This window comes from Eubalaena glacialis, chromosome 4, assembly GCF_028564815.1.
Source record: "Eubalaena glacialis isolate mEubGla1 chromosome 4, mEubGla1.1.hap2.+ XY, whole genome shotgun sequence".
NCBI classification, from domain to species: Eukaryota; Metazoa; Chordata; class Mammalia; order Artiodactyla; family Balaenidae; genus Eubalaena; species Eubalaena glacialis.
The window spans coordinates 171,392,340-171,403,797 of NC_083719.1; the positions used below are offsets into that span (position 1 = coordinate 171,392,340).

The following is an 11,458-nucleotide window of genomic DNA, read 5'->3' on the forward strand; positions in this document are numbered from 1 at the left end:
TTCCCTCCTCCACCCAGTTCTCCACTCCCCTTTCCCCCCAGTTCCAGTTACTACTGCTCTTTAACAAACCATCCCAAACAGCCGTTTCATGATGCTCACAGATGCGGTGGGTCAGGAATTGGGGCAGGGCAGAGCTGACATTGATTGTTTCTACTCCTCAGTTGGAAGGACTTAGAGGCTTAGGGGTGACTCAACAAATGAGGGGCCAGAATCATCTGGAGGCATGTTCACTTGCAGTTGATGCCAGGTGTGGGCTGGGACCTCCACAGGGGCTGTGGACTAGGGCACCTCCACAGGCCTCTTGGTGTGAACTGGGTTCCTCCTACCAGGTCAGTAGTCAGGGTAGTTGGGATTCTTACATAGCCACCCAGGGCTTCAAAAAAGAACAAGGCAAAAAAAAAAAAAAAAAAAAAAAGAACAAGGCAGAAGCTACATTACCTTTCCTGATCCAGCTTGGAATGTCACACTGTGTTACTTCCGGCACCAGATTCGAGGGGAAGGAACATAGACTCCACCTCTGTCAATGGGTGGTGTGTCAAGGTGAACTTGTAACATTCTTTGTGCAAGAGAATTGGGAGAGATTATTGTGAGATATTATTGTGGTCATTTTGGAAAATTTAACCTGCCTCACTCCTATATTCCATTCTCCATGCTGTGCCCAGAGTGGACTTAAAAACCTGAAATCAGATCATAGCACACCCCTGCTGAACAGTCTTCCCATAACTGCTCACCCTACCTAAAATAAAATCAGATTCCCACAAATAAAATCCAGCCACAATGACTTCTGGCCTCATATGCTTTGTTGTCCTCATGGCCCACCATGACCTCCTCTCCGATTCTCCTTCACATCAAACTGTTCTTGCCCCAGTCCCTTTGCATTTGCAGTTCCCTCTCCCTGGGAAACACTAGTTCGTTTGAAGCTGCCTCTTTCTCATCCTTTAGGTCCAGTGGCACTTCCTTGGGAGGCCCTCCCCTCCCTGACCACCTACCACCGTCCAGTCATTATTACATCACTGTGTTTCATTTCTTCTAACACTTGCCATAGCTTGAACTTTATAGTTCAGTGATTTGTTCTAGTTTATCTGTCTCCTTGTTCAGACTGGGGCTGACCACGTAATACTTGTCTGTCTTATTCACTGCTGAATGTTCAGGTGGGAGATCAGGTGCCAGGTGATGGAGGCCTGTACAGAGGAGGTTGTGTGTGTGTGGTGATAATATATCTTGGTGTAGATCTCTGTGTTTATCCTACTTTGAGTTCATTGAGATTCTTGGATGTGTAGATTCATGTCTTTCAACAACGTTGGGAAAATTTTGGGGCCATTATTTCTTTTTTTTTTTTTTTTTTTTTTTTAATTATTTATTTATTTATTTATGGTTGGGTCTTCGTTTCTGTGCGAGGGCTTTCTCTAGTTGCGGCGAGCGGGGGCCACTCTTCATCGCGGTGCGCGGGCCTCTCACTATCGCGGCCTCTCTTGTTGCGGAGCACAGGCTCCAGACGCGCAGGCTCAGCAATTGTGGCTCTCGGGCCCAGCTGCTCCGCGGCATGTGGGATCTTCCCAGACCAGGGCTCGAACCCGTGTCCCCTGCATTGGCAGGCAGATTCTCAACCACTGCGCCACCAGGGAAGCCCCCATTATTTCTTCAACTATTCTTTCTGTCCCTTTCTCTTCTCTCCTTCTGGGATTCCTGTTATGCATATATTGGTATGGTTGATGGTGTCTTGCAGGTCTCAGGCTCTGTTAATTTTTCTTAAAAATTTTTAAAAATAAATTTATTTATTTTTGGCTGTATTGGGTCTTCATTGCTGCATGCGGGTTTTCTCTAGTTGTGGCGAGCAGGGGCTACTCTTTGTTGCAGCGCACAAGCTTCTCGTTGCGGTGGCTTCTCTTGTTATGGAGCATAGGCTCTAGGCACGCGGGCTTCAGTAGTTGTGGCTCATGGGCTCTAGAGTGGAAGCTCAGTAGTTGTGGCACACGGGCTTAGTTGCCCCGTGGCATGTGGGATATTCCCAGACCAGGGCTCGAACCTGTGTCCCCTGCATTGGCAGGCAGATTCTTAACCACTGTGCCACCAGGGAAGTCCCTAATTTTTCTTGGATGTGTGTGTTTGGGAGGAGTCAGGTTGAGAGTGGAGTGCACACCATCAAATCCCTGCCCAGATGCCTTTGAGGCAACTGCTGACAGTGGAGAGAGAGGTCGGGGGTCAAGACAACACCTCTTCACAAGTTGAGGGGAAGGGCTGTAGGACTAGTGTCCTTTGGGGTACTCTAACTCAGAGGAGCTGGAGACCAATGTAGGGGTGAGAGCACCCCTTGGCCCCACCCATATCATGTCAGATGATTGAAGAACACTCACAGGTCACATCAATATTTGTTATTTTTTTGGTAAACCCTTTGACAGGGTTTCTATACTTTTCCTGTTGCATTTATTTGGCTACATGTAGCTCATTTAATTCACAGTTGGTAATCAGAAATTCTTGATAAGTGAGAACAAATGATCTACAAACTGTATACAATGATTATGAATGCTAAATTTCACACTCTGTGAAGTTTGTACAATTATTCATCTGAATTTTGCTAGTTGCTGTTTGGATTTTGGAGTGTGTGTGTATGTGTTTTCTTTCCTCCAAATATTCACATTGTTGGCTTATGTGCTATGCTTATGATGCTTGATGGATAAATCAGCCCCCAGCAGACACAGGGATTTGTTGAAATTCAGGCAGGGGGGTAGGTCAGGTTTGAGTGGAGCTCTACACCTCTGTGGCAGACAATGGAAGTTGGTGGATAAGTACCCTAGCTTCCTCACCCTTTGTATGGGGTGACTAAGGTATGTTTCCACACTGATTCTCAGAGGTCCCCATGGGATTGAGTTCCAGCTGCCCACAGTGGAAACTTGCATATCAATGCACTCTTTACTGATTCCCTTCCCTTCCCTGTCTCACTTCTCCACCTCCCTTTCAGCATTTCCTAGATCACTTTCCAAATAAACTGCTTGCCCTTGAATTCTTATCTCAGGATCAGCTTCTGGGAGACACCAAATGAAGACATTCTCTCTAGGCCTCATCCATCCAAAGGGAAGAATAACTCCCCCTATTTTCAAGGTTATGGGAATAGGAGGTGTTGGGAATGGGGCATGTGTCTGTGGGCTAATTCCCCTATCTGCTACCTCTCTGGGGGTCCTCCGTTCCTGGGAAACGGAAGATGGAGCTGGTTATGGGGAGTTTCCTCCACCTCCTGTCGTCATTCCAGTTGTCCCCACACTGGAGGCTCACATGCATCTGTCATCTTCCAGGATGAGGCAATTGCTGCATCCTGCACAGTCCTTCTTGGTGGGGAGTCAGTCCTCAGAGGCACCAGGGAAGAGGTGGCTTCCCAGAGATGTCCACTGTGGTGGCATTGAGGAACTAGAGGGACAGAGGGTGGTTGAGTTACCATGAGGCATCTTCCTGAGGCAGGGTATGGTATCACCTGGGAGGCAGTCAGAGGGGCAGCATATCTTAGCCAGAGCCTCCCAATGGCCCTTGGAAAAGCCCTGCCAGGCAGCTGTGGAGCTGAAGCTGAGGTACAGCAGGGCCCCCTGTTGCACATGCAGTACCTCCCTTTTATTATCTCTGCTGGGCTTTCTTGCTGGCAAGGCCTCTGTGCAGGCCCTGGCACACATTTGGCAATTAGCTACCTGCAGCCATGTCAAGAGCTGCCCTAGTGCCCAGCTTGCAGGGCCTGGGGGTGCTAGTGTGGCCACCAGGGCCTCCCAGATGCTGGTTGTCCCAGAGGTAAGGAGGCAACCTGGAAAAGAGTGGTCGATCAAATGGGGACAAGAAGCCTGGGGTGGGCAGGGCCAGGCAGAGACCCCGTGTCATTCTTTAGCTCCTCCCTCCTCCCTCCCAGGTCTTGGGCTCTCCTGCACATTCCAAAGAAAGGTCTGGCCCTTGACTGGCTCCTGGGAGGTAGCCTGTAAGCCTCTGGAGTATCCTACCTGGTAAGAATCTCTTTGTATACCTGGGGGCCATGCCAGTTAATTCATGCTAACAGTGTGATTTATAGTGGGGGCCTTGGGCCACACTGTATCAGTTTAACCTCTGGAAGGGCCAGAGACTAACTAAGATGAGCCATGTAGGTGGTCAGCCATGTCTATGTGGCTGTTATGGGCTGAATTGTGTGCCCCTTCCAATTCATATGTTGAAGTCTTAACCCCCCAGTACTTTAGACTGTGACTGTATTTGAAGATAGAGTCTTTTTAAAAATTAAAAAAAATTTTTGGCTGCATTGGGTCTTTGTTGCTGCACACGGGCTTTCTCTAGTTGCAGTGAGCAGGGGCTACTCTTTGTTGTGGTGTGCGGGCTTCTCATTGCGGTGGCTTCTCTTGTTGCGGAGCACAGGTTCTAGGCGTGTGGGCTTCAGTAGTTGCAGCACACGGGCTTCAGTAGTTGTGTCTCGCGGGCTTTAGAGCTCAGGCTCAGTAGTTGTGGCACATGGGCTTTGTTGCTCCATGGCATGTGGGATCTTCCCAGACCAGGGATTGAACCCATGTACCCTGCATTGGCAGGCGGATTCTTAACCACTTCACCACCAGGGAAATCCCAGAGACAGAGTCTTTAAACATGTGATTAAATAAAAATGAAGTCTTTACTCTAATCCAATATGACTGCCATCCTAAGAAGAAGAAATTTGGACACAGACATGTGTGCACACAGAGGGAATATGATGGGAAGAGACAGGGGGAAGATGGCCATCTACAAGCCAAGGAGAGAGGCCTCAGAGGAACCAACCCTGATGACACCTGGATCTTGGACTTCCAGCCTCCAGAACTGTGAGAAAATAAATTTCTGTTGTTAAAGCCACCTAGTCTGTGGTGTGTTGTTATGACAGCCCTAGGAAACTAGAACAGTGGCCAACCCCCAGTGGAAATCCTGGGCAGCAAGACTCAAGGGAGCTACCCTGGTTGGTAGTACACCATGTGTGTTGTCACACATTTATTGCTGGGAGAATTAAGCACTGTCCACGTGATACCACAGGGAGGGGACAACTGGAAGCTTGTGCCTGGTCTCTCTTGGACCCTGCCCCATGTGCCTTTTACCTTTGCTGATTTTAATCTGTATCCTTTCCCTGTAATAAACCATGAATATAACAACTTTGCTGAGTTCTGTGAGTCCTTCTAGTGAATCCTTGAATCTGAGTGTGGTCTGGGGACCTCCCACTACACAGATTCATAGAGAAGGAAGTGACTCCCCAAATCTCTGGCAAATGTACATTTGGAAGTAGGAGCTCCCTTTCCAGGACCTTGGGCTCAAGCCTTACTGAATCCTTCCTCATGTCTTGTTGGAAGTGGCTTTCTACCCACTCTGGTGGTATGTTTTGTCCCCCAGAACCCCACATGGGCACAACTTGAACTGTTCCAAGCTGCAGCATGATCTTGGGAAAGTCACCCACCTCAGAGGCCATCCAGCATCATGGTGGAGGGAGGGATCAGGTTTTAGGGTCATACCAGGTTGGATTGCAATTCCTCCCCACCCCACCCTAATCCAGCATGTGACCTTGGGACAGTCACTTTCCCTCTATGATCCTCAGTATATGAATCTCTAAAACTGCTTTAAATACCCAATAAAATCCCATATGGAGAGAAAGAAATGTTATTGTACTTTCATACTGTCCAGGGTCATTCTGCTCCTTCAGATCTAGATAAGACTGGCTCAAACCTCTTCCAACATCTTTGCTGAGATTTTGGCAGATCTCTAGATGATTATTTTCTCATGATCTCCTGTTGTTGCTGAATTAAATAGTTTCACTGTAAGCTCAATGTTCCTGGTGTATAGGATGAGGCACTTACTCCTCTCCTTGATTTCCTCAGAAACCCACTCACCCAAGGCCCCTGGGTGTGGAATGGGTTTTACTGAAGTTTGGGAGAGTGGAGGGGAAGTTTACATTGCAACTGCAGCAATTTAACATTGACTGTTAGACATCTCTGTTCCAACCCAGCCTACCCGACCACCTCGTGTGGCATCCGAGTCTTGCCATCACATTGCCTTCCCATTCATCTATCCATCCATCCATCCATCCATCCTCCCACCCATCCATTCATTCATCCATTTGTTCATTCATTCATTCATTCATTCACTCAACAAGTAAATTTTGAGTGGCTGCTGAGCACTGTGAACCATGGAGGTATGGCTCCCTTGCTCTCAGCTCAAAGTTAAGTGGGTGAAAGAGACATTCATCAAAGAGTCACACAAATGAATGTAAAAATCATTGATATGGTAAGGAGAATGAGGGGATAATGAGCACCTGATGTAGCTGGGATAGGGAGGGGGTGAGGGGAGGCTTCCTTAAAGTGGGGTTTGCATTGAAATCTCAAAACTGGGGAGGCATTAACTCAGGGTGGGAGTGGAGAGACAGGAGCAGCATATACAAAGGTCCTGTGGCCCCATCTTTGTTTATCCCTTCCTTTTCTGATACGGGGATTCAGCTTTCCTCACCTCTCACTTTTTAGTCCCTTTTGGTCTCCCTGCTGCTTGTCACTCCCATCTGTCTATACAAGGGTTTGCAAACTAGGGCCTGAGGGCCAAATTTGGCTCTTGAGCTATGAACGGTTTTCAAATTTTTTAAATGGTTGAAAACAAAAGACTACAGTTCATGAACCAAATTTCATGCTACTTTTGATAATTTTGTTTTGTAATTAAGACTTTCAAACCTAGTGTCCATGAAGGAAGACTTAGTGATAACCATAGGATTAACATGTCCAGTGATACATAATTTTAGAAAGCCCACATTAGATGGCAGATTTTAGACAGGATTTTCTGGGTTGCAAATTAACTAGGGTTTTTCTGCAATCGTGGAGCCTAGACAGTTGATACAGAAGGTGGAACCTTCTTCCCGAATTCCTCTTTGTGAGATGTAGTCAAGATATTTTGGTAGTTGTTATATTTGGGAGCACCTGTTGCAAGGTAGCCAGCCATATTAGGAGAGGCAAGTATGTAGGAAGGTTTCTGGGGTGGGGGAGGGGAGGGGAGAAAAGGAGTGGACAAATACCTGTCACTAAAACCCAAACAGCCAGATCCATTTCTGCAATATGTTTTACTTTCTTTAAAACAAACAAACGAAACACCCTACGTGCTATATTTTATTGCTACAATTTGGGGAAGAGGAATACACAGAAGGTAGATATTAGTTGAGAATCTTTCTGCATCATTTTGATGACTTTAATACATTTTTCAATGCAATGGTTAAAAAAAGTACTATATTTTGTGACATGTAAAATGATATGAAATCCAAGTTTCAGTGTCAATAAAGTTTCATGGGTGCTCAGCCACGCACCTTCCTCAATGTACTCTCTACCGTGGCTTCCTCGCTATAGCCTCAGAGCTGAGTCGTCATTGCAACAGAGACTGTATGTCCCATAAAGCTGATATTTACTCTCTGGTCCTTTACAGAAAAAGTTTGCTCATCCCTGACCCATGGTATAACTTAGCAGCAGGCTTGTTCGGAAGCACCTGCCCTCCCATACACCTGCTTAACCCTTATCATTGTCCCCTCTGCCCTTTGTCCAATCCCTGTGGTGAGGTCTGACCACAGCTCCCTGCACACTCACTCTCCCCTCACTGTGGGCTCTGTCCCACCAAGAGAACGTTGCACATGCTGTTCACTCCCAGGGGATGATTACACCGGAGGTGGGTGGAACTGGGCCAGTTCACAGCCAGGATCTGTGTTTCTGAAAAAGAGCAGCGTTTAATCCATTTTGTGAAATGGCACTATCGCCACCTCATGGCCACTTACTCCAACTGTAGCTGCAGTTCTTTCAAAGCATTTGGCATGGACCATCATCCTCTCCAGGACCCTGTCTAGGGCAGGGAAAAATGGAAAATGCCCATGGAAAAATGCCCCAGATATGGTTCGCTCATATTTCTGAACAGATGGCCTATTCAAGTTCCAAGTCTCTACAGCTTCCTTCCATCCCCCATCTATCCCAGTGATCCTCAAACATTAAGGCTCATGTAACTCTCCTGGGGTTGTTAAAATTACGATTTAGTGGTCTGGGATGACGTCTGAGTCTTCATTTCTAGCAAACTCCCAATAATATTGATGCCTCTGATTCATGGACAACTTTGAGTATCAGGCTTTACTTTTTCTATAGAAAAGAGGTCAGCAAATCCTTCTGTAAAGGGCCAGATAGTAAATATTTTAGATTTTGCACACCATAGGGTCTCTGTCAAGACTACCCAACTCTGCCTTGTAGCTTGAAAACAGTCATATATGATACATAAACTAATGGGCGTTGCTGTGTTCCCATAAAACTTTATTTATGGGCTCTAAAATTTGTATTTTATATAATTTCAATCTGTCACGAAATAGTCTTACTTTAAAAAAATTTCCAGGACTTTCCTGGTGGTCCAGTGGTTAAGAATCCACGCTTCTATTGCAATGGGTACGGGTTCGATCCCTGGTCGGGGAACTGGGATCCTGTATGCCGTGTGGCACGGCCAAAAAAAAAAAATTAAAAAAAATTTTTTTACCAACCATTTAAAAATGTAAAAAGCATTTTTAACCTGCAGGCCATACAAAAAACAGGCTGTTGGATGGATTTGGCCCATGGACTGTAGTTTGCAAACCCCTGCTTTAGGCACCGAGTTCTAGACAATATCGTGTGTCATTAAGATCTGGGACTATGGGATGGGTCCTCTGAATCTTTGCTATGGTTTATTAGCAGCTTCACTTTTCAAGCTTCAGTTTCTTCATCTGCAAAATAAGGAGTTATATTACCTACCTTGTAGGGTTTTTGTTTAAAATTTAATGAGGTAATGTATATAAAGGGCTTAGCCCTGTACAGGGCACATAATAAATCTCAGCTGTCGATATCATTATTGTCATTATTCTGAGACCCAGAAATTGAATCCATGCAGCTTGAATTCTTCAGCTTTTTCTCCAGTTGTAGCACAGCTCCCTTAACCAGAACACAGGGCAGGTCATGGACTTGAGATGATATATCTGGGCATGGTCTTTGCATGATGCTGGCCCTTCCTAAACAAACTGTATTAGTTTGTTAGGGCTGCCATAGCAAATTACCACAAACTGCATGACTTAAACAACAGAAATTTATTCTCTTAAAGTTCTAGAGGCCAGAAGACTCACATCAAAGTTGTCAGCAGGGTTGGTTCCTTCTGGGAACTGTGAGGGTGTGTCTGTTCCTTGCCTCTCCCCTAGCTGCTTGTGGTTTGCTGGCAATCTCTGGTGTTCCTTGGCTTGTAGAAGCATCAACTTGATCTCTGCCTCCATCTTCAGATGGTATTCTCTCCAGGTGCATGTCTGTGTCCAAATTCTCCCTTTTTATAGGGACACCAGTCATATTGGATTAGAACCTACCCTAATGACCTCATTTTACTTTGATCACCTCAGTAAAGACCCTATTTCCAGATAAGGTCACATTCTGAGGTACTAGAGGTTAGACATCGACCTATCTTTTTTGGAGGATGCAATTCAACCCCTACCACTAACTCTCCATGAGTTCCAGGCCACCCCATACACTGGTTGCTGATAGCACCGGTAGAATCGTATTGGGTTTGGAGTCAGGTGATGGACCTCACAGGAAACATGCGGACTCTGGAGCTAATTGAGGGCCAGTGTCCTCCCACTGTGCTCTGTGCACTCCCTGTTTCAGGACCACCTGGAGAGCTTGTTAAGGATGCAGACTCCAGGGTCCAGTGCCAGGCTGTTGAATCACAATACACATGATCCAAATGCCAGCATCTCCTATGTCCCAAGCCGGGGAATGGGGTGGCTTTTTTATGCCAATTATCCCCATGCAAAGTCAGGACCACAAGGCCCCCTGTGAGACTGAGGCTGGTGGCTGCTGAATCCAATAGCAAGTGACCTAATCTCAGCAGATCCTCTCAAAGTCCTCCCCCAAGTCACTTAGGAAGCACAGTGATGTAATACATGTGGTCAATGCACATTGTCTTTATCAATATTAAAATGAGTGTAGCTAATCTTTCATTCCACTAGGATTATCCATGTAGCAATACTATAAGCCTGATACCCCAGAAAATTTAAGGCTACTTCAAAGTCTTCTCTGCTACTCTGATCTTTGGGGGAAGATAAACCGTGGGGAAAATGCACATTCCCTTCCAGTAGCAGTTCGTTCATCTCATATGACACATTTACCAAGTTGCTCTGTGATTATTTATTGACAGGTCTCTAATCCCCACCAGACTCTGAATGCCTTGAGGGCAGAGATGGGATGTATCCCTGTGTCCCAGGCACTGAACAGTGGTCCTGGAACATGGTAGGTGCCGAACAACTATTCTGCCCTAGGACTGAGAGGGGGCTACTTTGCCGACCAGCTTCCTTAGGGCTGCCTTCATGTCCTTGTTCCTTAGGCTGTAGACAAAGGGGTTCAGCATGGGGATGACCACCCCACACATCAGGGCAGCCGCCTTGTCCTTCTGGGAGGAGCGGGAGATGCGGGCTGCAGGTACACAGTGAAGATGGTGCCATAGTATAGTGACACCACGGTGAGGTGTGAGCTGCAAGTGGAGAAGGCTTTCCATTTGACCTGAGCAGAAAGGATCTTGAAGACTGCCTGGAAAATGGAAGTATAAGAGAAGAGGATGCACGTGAAGGAGCTGATGCCCAAGATGATGCCGAAAGGAAAGATCACCGGCTCGTTGGTGTGTGTGTCTGAGCCGGAGAGCTTCGTCAGGGGTATGACGTCGCAGAAGAAGTGGGGGATTTCAGAGCCGGCACAGAAGGTCAGTTGAACCATGAGGCAGGTGTGCACAAGGGACTAGAGGTTGGTGATCAGCCACGGCCCCCCCACCAGCAGCCCACACACACGGGGGCTCATGATGGCCAAGTAGCACAGAGGGTGGACAATGGCCATGAACCTATCAATGACCATCACGGCCAGGAGGAAGCTGTCTATGGTCCCGAACAGCTGGAAGGCATACATCTGGGCGAGGCAGCCTGCAAAGGGGATGGCTTGGCTCTGAGTCCAGAGGTTCACCAGCATCTTGGGGACGGTGGTGGAAGACAAGAAGACGTCGACCAGGGACAGGTTGGAGAGGAAGAAGTGCATGGGTGTGTGGAGGTGGGTGTCTGTGATGCTGGCCAGGACGGTGAATAGGTTTCCAAAGATGGTGACCAGGTACGTGAGAGGAACAGCCCAGAGGAAGATCTGATGCTCTGACTTTTCCGAGAGTCCCAGGAGGAGGAATTCTGAGACTGCTGTTCAGTTTTCTGGTTCCATGGACAGTCTGTGTCTACTGTGAAAGATAAAAGGGGAGAGGGAAGCGACATAAGCTGGGAGTCAGAGATGGAGTTCCAGTCTCAGGTCCCTAGAGTCCCATAGGTTCTGTGAAAACCCATGGAATCCTTACAGCTCCCTTCTGTGGATTTCTGTTTCCCCAAACAAAACCATCCATGTGCTTCCTTCCTTCCTCCTTCCTTCCTCCCTCCCTCCCTCCCTCCCTC

At 47.1% G+C, this 11,458-nt stretch overlaps 1 protein-coding gene across 1 annotated transcript; it reads right to left on the reverse strand.

Annotated features, from left to right (window-relative positions):
• Nucleotides 1–10,296: 10,296 nt before the first annotated feature.
• LOC133090243 (olfactory receptor 1I1) lies at nucleotides 10,297–11,234 on the reverse strand. Its single transcript, XM_061188587.1, is given in 2 exon segments — nucleotides 10,297–10,442; nucleotides 10,445–11,234. Coding segments are annotated over 2 exon segments (936 nt in total).
• Between the last annotated feature and the right edge of the window lie 224 nt (nucleotides 11,235–11,458).